This window comes from Penaeus japonicus, unplaced genomic scaffold (genome assembly GCF_977035675.1).
Source record: "Penaeus japonicus unplaced genomic scaffold, GWHDUDI00000001_assembly GWHDUDI00000040, whole genome shotgun sequence".
NCBI lineage: Eukaryota > Metazoa > Arthropoda > Malacostraca > Decapoda > Penaeidae > Penaeus > Penaeus japonicus.
In genome coordinates this window covers 17,747,948-17,765,447 of record NW_028234442.1, presented here as the reverse complement: position 1 = coordinate 17,765,447, position 17,500 = coordinate 17,747,948, and the positions used below count along the sequence as shown (strand labels likewise).

The 17,500-nt window shown below is 33.6% G+C and overlaps 2 protein-coding genes and 1 long non-coding RNA gene across 3 annotated transcripts in view; 2 read left to right on the top strand and 1 right to left on the bottom strand.

Annotated features, from left to right (window-relative positions):
* LOC122254905 (XK-related protein 6) overlaps positions 1 to 4,788 on the bottom strand; it is an 11,540-nt gene extending 6,752 nt beyond the window's left edge. The window contains exons 1-3 of the mRNA XM_043018762.2: positions 4,654 to 4,788; positions 1,414 to 1,532; positions 1,211 to 1,312 (exon numbers count right to left, since the gene is read on the bottom strand). Coding sequence (XP_042874696.2) covers positions 1,211 to 1,312; positions 1,414 to 1,532; positions 4,654 to 4,788 — 356 coding nt within the window. The remainder of the gene's footprint in view (positions 1 to 1,210; positions 1,313 to 1,413; positions 1,533 to 4,653) is intronic.
* A 13-nt stretch (positions 4,789 to 4,801) lies between these two features.
* LOC147466918 (uncharacterized) lies at positions 4,802 to 9,809 on the top strand. The gene is made up of 3 exons (XR_015190738.1): positions 4,802 to 5,182; positions 8,044 to 8,143; positions 9,306 to 9,809. It is a non-coding gene; the product is annotated as an uncharacterized LOC147466918 (long non-coding RNA).
* Positions 9,810 to 15,680: 5,871 nt separating this feature from the next.
* Positions 15,681 to 17,500, top strand: part of LOC122254904 (hemocyte protein-glutamine gamma-glutamyltransferase) — a 17,099-nt gene continuing 15,279 nt past the window's right edge. Inside the window, 2 exon segments of the mRNA XM_086533902.1 lie at positions 15,681 to 15,815; positions 17,254 to 17,393. Of these exon segments, the coding sequence (XP_086390028.1) occupies positions 17,255 to 17,393 (139 nt within the window). The 5' untranslated portion in view covers positions 15,681 to 15,815; position 17,254.

Sequence of the window (17,500 nt, the reverse complement as noted above, 5' to 3'; positions counted from 1 at the left end):
TCATCATTACTCTTTCATTAAGATTTTAATACAAAGATAGTGATGATGATGACAATGATGACAATGATGACAATGATAATGATAATGATAATGATAATAATAATAATAAAAATAACATTAATAAAAAATTATCACCATTGCTGTTGTTGTCAACCTCCGTCATAATCATCACCACCACCACCATTATAAAATATTCATAATAAAAAAATAATAACAACAACAATATGGAAGTAAGGAAATAATAATAATAATAATAATAATAATAATAATAATAGTAACACTAATAATAATAATAATAATAATAATAATAATAATAATAATAACAATAACAAAAGAAAACAATACCAAAATACAGATAAGTGATACAATTGGAGGAGGAGGAGGAGGAGGAAAAAAAAAAAATAAATAATAATAATAATTCTGAATCCACCTCATTATCACACAAAGTTGCCTCATCAAGAGCAGTTCATAAGACCTTATCTATCACTGATTCATGTATCTTATCTGTTAAGTATCTACCAGTGTTTTTCTGCTATATCTTGGTTTATAAATTCTTTATCTGTGCATCACCGAACAGCAAGGAAACACAGCTGTGGTTTACATGAGTAGTGTGTAAATATTCGTGTTAGTGGCCCTTACAAATCCTCATCTGATATCATTTTGGCTTCTAGCAGACCCTCACGCCTCCACCCTCTCTATTTTGCATTTATATGAAATCTTTCTTTTTTTTCTTGTATTCATATCTTAGCACTGTTTAGGAAAACTAAGAGAGAGCTAATTCAATAGAAATTGGGTTGGGGTGACTGACAGAATTATATTTTCCAGGTATGTAAGGGCAGGTACTTGTTCTTGGAATGATTTCATTATTCAAACACTGATTTTTGAGCATTTTGAACTGTTTATAATGCTGAGCTACATTTCATCTTTTCTTGATTATTAGTCCTATGCTTTGATTTTGGAGCTAGCTTGAGAACCTAAAAATGGTAAAGAAGTTATCTTTATAATTTTTTGGGGGGCCAGTATTTTCAAGTTAATTTTCTTTCTGAGATACCCACAAAATTCTTTAAAAGAAGAGTGTATTCAAAATTCCTTTTTGTAACTCCTACCTGATTGGCAAACCCTTTATACTAATCCAAAATAAACAAAACAAAGTATTTGTATTAGTGCTTTATACAGACTATCTATTCTTTGTACATAACCAACAACTCACCTGAGTATAGGGCCAAGCTGAAGAATAAGTAGAAGTATCCGAAATATCCAACGGGACATGGAGGCCTTTGGTACATTCGCATTGTCTGCATCTTTGATGTACCTGGAAAATAAATTATGTTTTTATAAGGATACAATGAAGCTCCATTATTATTCAAAACAGACATCTAGCAAAAGGGGAGTGCAAGATCTCACAATACTCACCAGTGTAAGGAGACTCCTGTCATAATAAGTGATGGTACACAGATGAAGACTACTGTAAATGAGAACCAGATGAGGTCTTCATGCCACCAGTGATTGTAAGCTGTTAAGATATCAAATGCCTGAAAAAAAGAGAAAAAAGTCTTGTATACTATTTATTTTAACTATTAACGAATATATGTTTATTGCTATGGTATCTTTTTTTTAATGTACTTCTGAAAACCTCAGATCAAGACCAAAAGAAGATAACCTTTTTTGATACAACCTTAGGTTATCACAAATTTTATAGGATCAACATCAAAGGTACAAAGGGTCTCCTTGACTAGAAGTTAGACAGTATTTCTAAATGTCACTTAAAGTAATATATCAATATATCTTAACCTAAGGTTCCATATCTTGGTTACTTTTCTCATTAACCGACTCATGATGGGGTGTATATCTGCCTACTCCAACTGAGAGGTTTCTCCCGTTGCAAGACTGTGATGAGCTTGTAAGATTGCTTTTCACCCGCCTAATTCTATGGGGTAATAAGAGGTACTTTTTTTTTTTTTTTTTACCTTTTGGAAAAGTTGAGTAAAATGTGTATATACAAATAAAACTACAATGCGTCTATATAAACGTAGCTATGTAGCACATGCATGTATGGGGAGAGACCATAATATGATAGAACATCCTCCATTGTGAGGGAAATATCCGATGATGTGATACCACGTTTAGTAAATCTCCATCATATGGTTGGTTCAGTCAGGGAGCATCAACTTTTTAAATTCATAAATAGCATATGGAAGAAAAAAGAAAAAAAGAAAAATGAAATTGGTCTACCTACATTATAAAACAAATAACCAATATAAAAATTTGCTTAAGTATCTTAACCCCTAAACACCCAAGATGGTCAATAGAGTGTATGTGGACTTCTGCAGTTCAATCTAATTGAATAAAGCCTCTCAAAAGCTGAAAAACTAGTGGGCTGTTTTTTCACACCTATTTTGCCGTCAATAAGAGGTAGGGTGTGTGAGTAAGTAGTTCATGTACTGTTAGGCAAATCTGTTCCAGCTACACTTCCCTAAACACACTACCATTTCCCCCTTGTCTTGCAGCCCTTTATTTCCCTGATCCATTCATTTAACCTATTTGCACTAGGCCAATTATTTGCTTGATACTACTCCCTCCATGAACATAATAAATGAATGCAGCTTACAATTGCTAGACATCTCCCAGCATGATGCCATGCTTCGCTACTCAGAGCGCTCTACACCTGCCTGATTTTACGGGATGCTGCGAGGTATTTTTATTTATTTATTTATATATATTTTTTTTATAAGTCAAGAACCATGTGTCTATAGAAATGCAAGTGGAATGAGTATATACATAATCAACTATGTAAACAATGTATTCAAAGGGAGTCATCATGACACGATAGGATGTCATCTCGCAGGAGTGAAATATCCCCATAATGTGATAGCACATCATTCGGCGCAAATGGGTTAAGTGCTTCCTGCTGCCTCTAATTGGACAAGTGGAAGAACAAAGTAGGTATAAAATAAAAATTCTTTTGTACTCCTTTTCCTGTTACCCCTCCAAAAATAATGTTTTTTTTTTTTTTTTTTTTTTTTTTTTAATCTCTAACTTGCTTTCTCCTTTTTTCCCCTTTTCTCTCCCTTCTTTATTCTCTTTTTTTTTAACTTTGATACTCCATTGTCTCATAATATACCAGCATGAGACAAACACATACTGTTATATGAATTTGAGATCTACAAATATCAGACCAAAATTATCCTTTGTGAGAGCAGAAAATTTAATTCTCTTTTATCTTAATTAGGCATATCAAATCAAAAGATTACAAGCACCAATACCAGAGAATTGGGTAGCAATGGATTAACTATGATGTGTACTGTCCAATTATATCTGCACTGATGAACAATTACGATGATACTGGTTCTGATAACAATGTTTAAAAAAATTAGTAGGTAAACATATCAAATCTACTGTACGCATCATAAGGACTTCATTTGCACCAATACTGTTATTACTGGGTATGTGGTCCTATGGGTATTGTTGGATAAAGACGCAACCACACCACGAAAAAAAAAAACCTTTGGGCATTGAGTTTAGCATTAATTATCTAATAACCCCATAAAAGCTCTCTTAAAAAATAAAATCTCTCTCCGATATATATATTATTTTGAAAAAAAAAAACGAATAATTAAATTTTCCGAGATAATTCCAAACGATTGACAAACGTCTGAATACCAAAATATTAATGGCCCGCCTCCCCCGCGAAATACAAAAAAGTATCAAAAGTATCGATACTGTCACGTACTTGTCATATGAAAAAAATAGCACCAATAGGGGCAAAACAATAGGTTCTAAATCACATCACCAAAGACCAATCTCAGACAATTCTTCATAGAATCTCCGAATTGCTTCAATTTTCAAAACAGTTTCGAGGATGGCTACATTAGCGTGCATGATGTTTCATCAACAATTTTTTTTTTCATAAACTTTTATTTTTTATAAAGATACGCAGACATCACTGAAAATTATTACGTGACCACTGTGCTCTGCAAAAAAAATGGTTATACAACCCCTGTGAAAACATACAAATTTAACCTCACACGCCACATATAAGGTAAGAAAGTGGTACATTTCGAAGATAAAAATACAGACAGACCAAAACCCCCGCTAGGACGACCAAAAATCGGTCAGTTTGAAAAGTTACTGTGGACGTTTTGAATAGTAGTGGGGGGGGGGTGTGCTAGGAAAGACCAAAAAGGCAAACTAGGTAACTAGGTTGGGTTTTTTGTTGGAACAAGGTTAGGTTAGTGGCCTATTAACCCTCCGGGTTTTGATTACTGCACAAAAAAAAAGCCAAAAACTGGGTCGCGTTGGGATCGGCAGTGGGGGGGTGACGGTTCGTTGGGCGAAGTGTTTCCGATGGAAATGAGTAGGGAAAACTTGTAAACTCAACAAAGAAAAAAAGAAAATGGAATGAGTAGCGAGAAACTGTACAAAACAACGTTTTTACTACCAGAAAAAAAACCTATGAGTAAGATTTACCACACAAAATATGGTATTCATAATCTATGTCTTGTTTATTCCATTTCTTTCTCCCAAGTGTCTGTAATCTAAGGGAGTTTTAATTCACCTTTCCACAATAATTACAGCTTTCCGGATGTCTGACTTGACCTCGTCACCACTTCCTTTCAAAACAAAACATATACAGAAGTCCTCTCCTTAACCTACCCAGTCCATGAGATAAGTAAAGATTCCGCATAAAACAAACACGGCATCTATCTTTCTATATATAAAATTATTAGGTGGATAATCCACTTCGTCGCCACCCGAAGCGAGATTCGTCTTCTCTTCTACCACCTCCATCGTGTCTCACGCTACTGGATGTAAATAAAGAGTGACGTCACGACCTGTTGGGTTGACGTTCGAGTTTTTTTATTTGGAAGGCATCCTTATCTTTCGTCTAGGTAGGGTTATTTGATGCGAGTGTGTTGATCTGCCCTCTAGAAAGTGTAGGAGTTTTTTTTTAAGGGGAAAGGGGATGTTCGAAGAAAAATTAATTCAAATATAAATTTCAAGCGGTTGCCATGGCTACACATGTCAAACAACACAAACTGATTGTCGTTAACTGCAGCTCCGCAAATCTGGCTTATCCTTATCCTTATCTTCAAATGGCTTAACTTAACACTATTACATATTAGAAGTTCAAGATGAATTTTGAGCGGAAACTAGAAGAAATAAAGAAACGAAGGATGGAACTGTAAGTATTTGCTAAGTGACTTGGAAAATTATGTTTTCGCATTTAATTTTATTCTGTTGATTATAATTAACCTTATAACTACGGGTGGCAAGACGTATATGCCATGGTGTCAGTGGTCATTCCTCCGGCTAGCATATATGTCATATCATGAATTAAACGGCCTTGGAAACGGGTCTTACCGTATAAACATGTCAAGGCACTTAGGCTTCTCTGTACCAGGGGCAGGTTCATACCCATAGGATGACACGAGCGCTGTCTCTAAGACAGCTTAAAATACTAGCAGAAAAGAACGGATAGAGGCCGCTATATGTGATGTAAAGTCTGCTACAACCACGGTAGTGGAACCGTACCATAAGCCTAGAGTGGAATTTGGCAAGGCCAAGCCACGAAACGATATAATCATAAAGCCAAGCAGAGCTAATCTAAAGCGCAGAGTGGAGGCTGCAGGTCATGCTGAGGTCCTGCAGCTCCGCAGAGAGGAAACCAGAACCACCCTGTCTGCCAGGTGGGATAGTATGCCACAGGGTATGAGCCACCGACGCTCTCTGCAATTAGATCAAGAGGGGCCGAGGTGATCATGCAAAGACTGAGACTGGGTTATCTATGTGCATGACAGATTATTGAGACAATTGAGCAAAGAGATCGATGAGATGTTACGAGCATTGTGGTGCGCTAGAAGCTGCATTGCTGCATTTTAACACTTGCTCCTCCGAGGCCCTCCGAGTGATAGCCGGATAAGTAACTGAAAGAAATGTCAAGACCTTTTGGTCCGAGTGAAAAGTTAATCTCACAAACCTCACTAAACTGAACTGAATATACCTCTTTATTGAGCACTACCATATTCTGAAGTAATATTAGTCCGGGTTATCTTCCTCTCTAGCGCATAAACTAAAAGAAGGAAAAAGTTCTCGTAGAGGTAAGAATTACGAAACTTCAATAAAAAATATCCCATAAAACACATAATGATAACATTATGATAACGATAATAACAATGATAATAATATCAGTAGTGAGGATGATAATGTTATCAGTAATCCATATGGTAGTTATGAAAATCACAAATAAGCCAGAGTGTATAATAATTATGATAATATTATTGCTGTCGGCACCATTATCATAATATATATATATATATATATATATATATAAATATATATATATATATATATATATATATATTTTTTTTTTTTTTTTTTTTTTTTTTTTTTTTTTATCGAGATGAAAATGGCAATGATAAGGTTAATGTGGAGGATAATAGTATGCCACAACAGTAATGGTAGTAGTAGTACTATAGTTGCAAGAGGAGCAACAGTACTATTACAGTAGTTACAATAAGAGCAACAGCACTATTGCAATAGTTGCAATAAGAGAAAATATGATAAGAACAATGTATAGAATTATTATGGGTTATGATTATAATGATACCAGTTAAGGATAATAACGTTATTGAAGCTGATGGAGAAATTGTAATTAAACAATAATAGTAGTGTTAATTATATGATGATAATATGAAATCACTATATACAGCTGATGATAACAAAAACAATGACAGTGATGATACTACTGACAAAAATACAGATAATAGTAATAACAAAGATTATAGAAATGATGATAGTAATACTATTGAAAAATATTAAAAAAAAGTAACGATAAAGACAACTCCTCTGGTTGTTAAATACAAGCATTAGTTATAACGATAATAACAAAGATAGTGATGATGATAGAGTGAAAGATAAAAAAAAAAAAACATTTGGAGGGCTATAATTCGCTATATAAACTTCAACGTTTTCCACATTCGTATTTCAAACTAGCACAGCCTACTACAGGAAACTATGAATCACGCTATTTCGCAATATTGACATATCCCCTGCGTTGAGCATGAGGTTTGCCAATGTGTGAATGTAAGGATTTCCTTTGCTTTGCTTTTAAGGAAAGAAAGATACATTTGTTGTGTGAGATATATCAAACTAATCATTTATACACGTATTCCCTTATATATTCCATGTAAGCGCGCGCACACACACACACACACACAGAAAGAAAGGGAGACTAAGAAGGAATAGATGATAAAGTATAAATTGAATAAATTTAACCCAATAGTGAACTAAAAAGTAATTGAAATCGAAACACAGAGTAACCATATTAATGGCTATCGTCGTCACGTGGTCTCATATATCAGCATAATCGCAAGAGAGTCCTAACAAGCGCCTATGATTCTAAAGAAATTATTGCAAATAAGGTAAACCAAATCAAAGGAAATTCTTTGAGCTGGGGATTTTAATAACACAATCGCGGGGGAAATTTGGACCTCGCGTAACCTAATTCGTGGAGTGCAGAATTGCCAGAAATCATAAAAGAGCAATGGTTTATCGAAGCGTGGAAAAATACACGTGCCGGCTGTCTAAATGCTTGATTTGATATTCACAAGAGAGCAAGCATATTAGAGATTCAAAGTTGGGAGAAGTGTGAAGGCCTGTACTCAAGTCGTGGGAGGGGCGTAGAGAAATTTTGAAGACACAATCAACAATTGTGACCACCAATTACAGCTTTTCTTTTAATACATTGAAAGTAGGATTTATAACAAAAAATAAGTTGTTGCCATTCAAAACGAAACCAAGAAATATTTAGATCCACCAGAAAAAAATTATCAGCTTTTGAAATTTTATTCAAGATACTTGCTTTGAAACAGACATGCACATCTATATGTATAATAGTACATGTAAGCATGGGTGTGTATACATATTGACACACAAACGCAAGTAAACTAGTGTACACTAATATACCTTTTGCAAATTCATCATAAAAGAAAATATTCATAATCGTAACCACAAAACCAAATATCAACCCCCTCCCGCCCTCAGAGACAAGATCCGGGAGGCAGAAAGGGAGGAGCAGAGAGCTGGAGGAAACCACCTGCCCGACCCGGAGATAGCAAAGAATCGAAACGCCCAGCTGACTCTGGTGTGTATATGTTTACCATGAATTTTGTCTATTGTTATTTGTTTATTTTATTCATTTAGAGTTTGTCAGGAAATATAATTAATAATAAATAAAGGATTAGATAACTGAATTCAAATAGCAGACAGCTCGAGGAAACCAGTTACCAGACCCGGATATAGTACGAAATCGCTATGGCCACTGACTCTTCTGTGTATCTGCTTGCCATGAATATTTATGTTGTTTTTTTCTTCATTTATTTGATTTTTTTTCCCTTTACTTTGAGTTCTTCTCTTTATTTAGAGTTTGCAAAGACAATACGATTAGATAACTGCATCCATGTATTAGTGAATACATTTATATCCTGTGTATGGTGGCAGCAGATAGACGTGACTGACCGCGCGCATGTAAACAACAGGGGTCAGGCACGTGCATTTACTTGCATATTAACAGAAAAAAAATGAATAATGCCTACGTTTTCCGAATCACACTATCACTTATAGGATATCATTTTCCGGAAATGGATTTCGATTTATTTGTAGTTCATGTAGAGTGATGTATATTTAGATTCGAATGTATGTTTATTAGTTGTTTTTTTTTATGTAATACTCATTTGTTATACACGTAGATTTTTATAGTGATATCTATATAATCCATGTAGCATTGTGTAGAATTTTGTATTATAGATTTATTTACCTATTTGGTATCATTTATGAGGATTTACATATTTATATCTATATCATTCTTGTAAATGTATACATTTATATTTGTTTAAATCATGCAGATTTACAAATACTTTCCGATATCAACTTTGCCAATATTAAATTACGTAGGTCTATATATAGTTCCCGATATCAATTTACACATAGTCTACATATAGTTCCCAATATCAATTTACACATAGTCTACATATAGTTTACACATAGTTCCCGATATCAATTTACACATAGTCTACATATAGTTCCCGATATCAATTTACACATAGTCTACATATAGTTTACACATAGTTCCCGATATAAATTTACATGTAGTTTACACATAGTTCCCGATATCAATTTACACATAGTCTACATATAGTTCCCAATATCAATTTACACATAGTCTACATATAGTTTACACATAGTTCCCGATATAAATTTACACATAGTCTTCAAACAGTTTCCGATATAATTCCCTTTATTCTCAGGAAGTCCAGAAAGAGATGGCTAGACTACGTACCCTCTGGCCCTCACCGTTGCTTCTTCAATTGCACCAGATGCGTGATGACTACCTCAATGCCTGACTTCGATGATGTTCACAGTGAGGATAATAGGTGTTTAATAATGAGGATGATGATGGTGAGACAAATGGGGATAACGGTGATGATGATACCAGCAAAAATGGTGAAGATATGGTAGTAAGAATGATGATAATGATGATAATGATGATGATGATAAAGTCCTCATGGTGTTCATCTTCTAAGGAAATGTTTCGAAACTATTTTGTGCATCATTATTTTTTTTTCTCTGTTATATGGGTATGAATATAATTTAACCTGAGAACTTCATTAACTTTTTGACCCACCTTTTTCTTTTTTAGTTTCTTTTTTCCTTTCCATTTGTCTTCCTAATTGCATTGAATTATTTTTTCTATTGATATACGTGTATGTGTATAGTTGTTATGACTGCATTACGCAATAAAAATAGAATGCATATGGATAATTTCTTTTCCCATAAATAATTTATTGTCTCTCTAACGCACAGTGACATATCCTAAACCTGATATAGGCATAACTAATTTTGTGCATATAATATAAATGCAAAACCAAAATAAGGCAGATCTGAGGGCATGGCTAATACTCTTATGGGGTGGGGTGGGGTGGGGTGGGGTGGGGGGGATTTATCGACAAAGTGGGCGTGTCCAAAGTCTATTTAGTCACGCCTTTATTATTTATCACGGATCCTTCAAGAGATTCTTTGTCACTGTGGGCGAGACTGTATATATATATATATATATATATATATATATATATATATATATATATATATATATATATATATATATATATATAGACCACATATACAGTGCCTGCTCAAGGTATCAGAAAATCGGGCAGTTGCCCGGTGCGCGTCACATATTCGGGCGCCATCAAGCATCTTCTAAAGAAAAGGGAGAATTATTATTATTTTTTTTCAATCTTAAGTTAAAAAACAGGCTCATATATATACATACATACATTCATTCATATATATATACATATACATATTTGTGTATATATATGCTCATATACATGTATACACACACACACACACACACACACACACACACACACACACAATATATATATAATATATATATATATATATATATATACATGTAGATATATATCTTTATCTATATATATACATATCTATATAATATATATATATATATATATATATATATATATATATATATATATATATATACACACACAAATATATATATACATACACACATATATACATATACACAAACATATATATATATATATATATATATATATATATATATATATATATATATATATATATATATATATATATATATATATATATATATATATATATATATATATATATATATATATAGAAAGAGAGAGAGAGAGAGAGAGAGAGAGAGAGAGAGAGAGAGAGAGAGAGAGAGAGAGAGAGAGAGAGAGAGAGAGAGAGAGAGAGAGAGAGAGAGAGAGAGAGAGAGTGAATGAGTGAGTGAGTGAGAAAGAGAGAGAGAGTCATTTGAGGTAGCAAAACCCCCATACATAGTTTTTCGCTCCTAGCTATGTCATTTCTTAATCTACGGAAATGTGTTGTTTACACGAGATACACAACTACCTGTTGTTATTGTATAAGTAATATGATCAAAATCCCTTTGTTTTTGCGAAAAAATATAGACCACCGAATTCGGTTTAACAATGAGTGAACATTTACGTCGGGTTGTGTCTAAAAAAAAAACTCACATTTACTATTTTGGAAAAAAAAAATGTTCAGAACGAAATAATCAAGTTGATGTGAAATTGTGATAAGGAAAATATATTGAACCGTCTTATTTTAGACAACACCAGATGTATGTGATGAAGAACAGTTTTCATTTACAATGCAATTTTTAGATATAGAAGACATTGCAATAAAGGACTTTTTTGTTAGCTATAATCCTGTTATAGATACCACAGGTTAAGGATTAAATGAAAGTATACTTGATTTTCTAAGATAATGGGCTAAGGGCTAAGATAATGGTTCAAATAAGGGTTCAGAGACGGATCATGAAAGAAAATCTACAGATGTTTTATATGCCATGCGGATGTCATAGCCTAAACTTAGTGGTTGGTGACAGTGTAACAAGTTACCTGGAATCCACTTCCTATTTTTGGTGCTGTCCATCGCATTTATGTTTTCTTTACTGCTTCTCCTGGGTGATGGCATGCACTGAAAAAAGCCTTGATGCGAGACTAAATGGGAGTGCAGAATAAGAGTAAGAATAAGAGTAGGTAACATAGTATAGTGTCAAAGTCATTGAATATGAAATCACGGGGACTTGAGAAGCTCTTTGTGAACTTGCAGAAGTGCCTGCTTCTGACCCTGCAGCTCAACTTGAAGCAGAGACGCTTGTAACTCAAATATAAGATTACGGTGTTCTTGTGATGATCAGTGTCTGGTATGATGTCTTAGGCAGGGCAAATGTTGTCAGCAAAACTATGCAGAATACTCTGTGGAACTATTTATTGCAATTTCAATAATGGATAGTGTAAATGATTACTTAATTGATTATCGTGAAAAAAACACCGAGTCAACAAACAAAAATAGCCACAGAATTAGATCTAGAAACCATTTTCATAAGTAAAAAGCAGAATAAGGAGGCTATTTGAATATGAGTGCACTAACGAGATTCCATATGCAGTTGATGTGTTTCATGTAATACTGGACAGTACTATTAATTCTTTATCACAGAAAAATTGAACGGTTAAAATTATATTTTTAAAATACCTAAAAGATCTACCAGATGAAAATAAACATAAAGCAACATATCAGGCTTAGAAGAATAAGTTAAGAAAATAGTGATATTAACGGATTTGATCTCTCGACTGAACTAGATATAGCAAAAATAATTGTTTCCCGATGATGTAAAACTTACAATAGAAGCTACTGGATTCATAAACACTAATAAGTCACAGGATGTCATGCTGAATCGGTGGGTCGCGTTAAGAATAATGCTTACCTATTACTGTGGTTGCTGGCGAGAGATGCTTTAGTAAATTAAAGCTTATAAAAACATATACTTACGATCATCCATGTCTCAAGACAGAATACATTCTTAAGCTTTTTTTTCTTTGTGAAATGATATTGCAAAGAATATAGATAGTGCCATGAAAAGATTTGCATATCTAAAGGCTAGGAAAAAATGTTGCAGGTATGCCGATTGTTCATGCTGTCCAAAATCCAGGTTAAGATAATGTTATTGTTCATTGTTTGTCAAAAAAAAAGAAAGAAAGAAAGAAGAAAAAAAAACAGGTAATAAACTCATTTCTATTATTTTATATTTTTAGTTCTTTTTTGTATTTTAGTCTACTTAAAAAAGAACATTTGCTTGCCTAGGGCACCAGCAACCATAGGGCTGGCCCTGCACACATGCATATATATATATATATATATATATATATATATATATATATATATATATATATATATATAAATATATATATATACATATATATATATATATATAATATATATATATATATATATATATATATATATATAATATATATATGTGTGTGTGTGTGTGTGTGTGTGTGTGTGTGTGTGTGTGTGTGTGTGTGTGTGTGTGTGTATGTGTGTGAGTGTGTGTGTCTGTGTATGAGTGTGAGTGTGAATATGAGTGTGTATGTGTGTGTGTGTGCTTGTGTGTGTGTGTGTGTGTGTGTGTGAGTGTGAGTGAGCGTGTGCGTGTCTGTGTGTGTGTATGTGTGTGTGAGTGCCGTGTGAGTGTGAGTGTGAGTGTATGAACCTAAATTTTTCCAAACAAGGGAAGAAATAGGCATACCACGCCCCTCGACCGACCCCCCCCTCCTCCCATTCGTAAACCGCGCCCAACTCGACAGTCAGTCCAACAAACCCCAACATCTCCAACCACATCCACATCCACCTCCTTTGAGCGCAACCACAACTCTTGTTTACAGGACGCTCAGGACTAGTGATCAAACATTTTTATTTTTATCCTAACGAAAAATATTATCAAAGGCGTTTTTTTTTTTTTTTTAGGGGGGAAAATAGAGGTCCTATCTTGGGTGGGGATTACTAGGATCCAGAGGATGCAAGTTCTTTCCTAGCCTGTGAAGCAACTCGGATTTTCCAAAGGACTCAAGGACTCGAGGACGGGGATACCCTGTCTCTTTTAAACCACGGGGAGACCCCACGCCGCGCCGCCCGAAGATCCGATGCAGAAATGCACCAAAGGATCACTTTATTTTGACCGACTCTTAATTCAGTCTACGGAAAAAAGATAAATAAGTTGTTTTATTATCTTTATTTATTTATCATAATTTTTGGGGAGTGGGTAGGGCACTTAAATAATTAGATAATTAATCAATAATTAGATAATTAAATTAATAATTAAATTGATCAATTTGATAATTAATCAATAACAAATTAATCAAATCAGATAATTAGATAATGATCTCCGTGTCAAAACCTCAACGATGGTACTCGAAAATATTACAATAATTTCCTGGCTTCCGGTATTGGTTATTAGTACAGGCTGCCTATGTCTCAACTTAAGCATGAGTAGTTAATAATAGTGGATTAGTTAATAATGCACTATTCTCGAGTAACGGACAGTTATTAATAACAAGATGGTTGGATGGAGTGATAGATAGATAGATAGATAGACCAGAGATGGGAGCCAAGATTTTCCTGTTCTTGTTTCCTTTGACTTTCTTGGCAAAGTTTTTTTTTTTTCTAATGCTAAACTATGTCCGGGTAGGAATTTAATGACACGTAACATACACATATTCATAAAGATACTTATAAACAAACACACACATAAACATACACGCACGCATACACACACACACACACACCCACCCGGAAACACACACACACACACACAAACACATATGGTGATGATAATGATAACTATAATGATGATAATGATGATTGTAATAGATTTAAAGATGATAAAAATAATGGTGATGATAATATGATAGTAATAATTATCTTGAAAATTATAATAATGATAATGATAGTAATGTTTAATAATAATCATGATAATAACAATAATAATAATCATGATTATGATGATAATGGTAAAATAGTGATAAGGAAAATGACAATAACAGCAATGAGGATAATGATAATAATAGTAATGATGGTAATGATAATGATGAGAAGAATAATTGCAACAGTGATGATGATCATAAAGATTATGGCATCATCACCAGTGAAAGATGCAAGATGTTACGCAAGTAATGATGACATTGCAAAAGCAACAACAACTAAATATAATGATGATGAATAAAGTGATGAATACAGAAGCAGTAGTGATGACTGGTAATGTTGATGGAAAGGATAAACATAACGGTAACGATAGTAACAGTGATAATAACAGTGATAGTAATGATAACAATAATGATGACGATAAGAGCGACAGTGATGATGTTAATGATTGCAATAGTAATGCTAATGATATTCTTAATTATGATATTCATGGTAAGGACATAAAGGATGATAAAGATAACAATGATAGTAATAATAATGATAATAATAATGATAGTTATATTAATACTAATAATGATAAAAGTGATGATAGTAACGATAATAATAATGATAATAACAACAATGATAATGATAGTAATAATGATAATGGTAACAATAATGATAATGCCAGCAATGGTGATGAGGGTAATAGCAATAATGTCTATAATAATAATAATGATAACAATATCAGTGATGATGATGATGATGGTTATGATAATAAGATTGATGATAATAATGATAATGATAATAGTAATGATATAATAATAATAACAATGATAATGGGGATAAAGATGATGGCAATAATGATAGTAATAACAATAATGATGATTATAATGATAATGATGATAATAATAATGATAGCAGCAATGTTGATAATGATAGTAAAAATAATTATAATGATAAAAATAAAAAGATGATAATGAAAATATGATAATAAAGAAAAAAATAATCATAATGATGATATTGATAGACAATGATAATAGTAATGATAATGATGATGATAATGATCACAATGGTTATGAGAAAGCTTGTTGAAAACCAATGATAACAATTATATAATAATGATAACAATAATACCAGTAACAATACCACTCAACACAGCAACTATCATAGTTCTAATTGCAAAAAAAACTAATACATTATTGATCAAATCAATATTTCAATCACCTCTGTTATTGCAAACAAACAACAACAAAAACCACATATGAAATGGCAAAAGAAAATCGAAACGGTCGATTCATGGGACTGCAATGGCGACACGAGTGCCATACCGGGGATTCGATGACGCAACACAGGTGGTGCCATGGGTATTCTGTCAGCTGGAAATCCCGGCCTGTCTATAGGATACCTTAGGAGTGAGTCTTAAGTGCCTCAGTCCCACGTTAGCCTCCAGGCCCTCCGGATCGGTTCTCTAGTTCAACCAGCAAGTAAGTGGAGAAGTTAGGTTACTAGAATGAGGAGAGGTTGGGTGTTCTCATTCTTGGTCAATCATTTTAATTTCCTAATGTAGTTAATGCCACTAATCTTATATCCTTATTTAGGTAATTTAATTTCCTAATGTAGTTAATGCCACTAATCTTATATCCTTATTTAGGTAATTTAATTTCCTAATGTAGTTAATGCCACTAATCTTATATCCTTATTTAGGTCATTTAATTTCCTAATGTAGTTAGTTAATGCCACTAATCTGATGTCCTTATATAGGTCACTAATATGATATCCTAAGTTAAGTCATTAATCTACTGTCCTTACTAAGGTCAGTAATCTAATTAATTATCATATAGGCCACTAATCATATTTTAGGTCTGTGTATAGGATATATGTCATGCTGATATAGAATGACAGAATAACAATCGCAAGAGTTACCATAACGATAGTGATATAGTTAATAATATACTATTCTCGAGCAATGAATAGTTAGTCATAACGAGATAGTTGAAAGGAGTGATAGATAGATAGACTACGCGGTGGAAAGACGTATGTGGAGATGATTGAGTCAATTGTTAGACAGACATGGGAGCCATCAGTACTTTCCGATCTCGTATACAGCAGTAATAATAAAATCGCTATTCACAAAACAATCGTAATAGCGCAGGTAGTGGTTGTAACTGTGATTTACGATTTCTTATTTCATATGTTCATTTAATCTTAAGATTGGGAACCCCCTTGGTCACTGAATGAAAGGTATATATAATTTTAGAATGATTTTATGCTAACGTTCCCCACCTCTGTTGAAGGTTTTCAGTTCCAATAAGTTTATGTCTTAATTTTAGTGATTGTGTCATGCAGATTTAACCGATATATTTGCATATTAACAACGACACATGACAATCAAAATTGTAAGCCTAGGACAATAGACACGGACGGATAACTATTAGTTCTTTCCAAAATTTAATATAAAATAGACACATAGTTGTAGCTTTTTTAAAAACTGCTTCTCGAGTTGTCATGATAGACGTTTGAATTTCGCGCGCTCCACAGAACGGCCTGTGCTCAAAGACATTATCTCAATATCATTATCATGATCATTATTGTTCTTATATGTTCTCCTCCGGGTTATGTTTTCTGTCATACTTAGGCAATAGAATATAGAACAAAAACATTATATAACAAAAACAACATAAATGTAATGAAATGAAAACAACGTTTATTAGAGATCATTGCTCAGGCATCAGACATAAATACTTGATAAGTACGGGCATGGGAACTAATAATGATACTAATAATAATAATGACAGTAATAATAATAACAATAATAATAATGATAATGATGACATTATTTTACTGACATTATTTCCGAATGATGATAGCCATTCCCTTGACCATGGAACTCTTTGTCTCTCTTAAACCCGATCTCTCCTTCAGCATGACGTTCTTCTCCCACTTCGAGAATTTTCTGGACGACTTGACCGACCGCTTCAGGAGTGACCTCGAGGTCAACCGACGCGAAGACAGGGCAGTCGAGGTCGAGGACGAGAGGAATGAAGGGACCAACGAAGTGGATTGTGAGTGTCACGAGACTTATGTTTTGCTGCTGTTTCTGTCCCGCTTTTGTTTTTTTCTTTCGTGTCTGTTTGTGTCTGTCAGTCTCTCTCTGTCATCTCTGTCTATC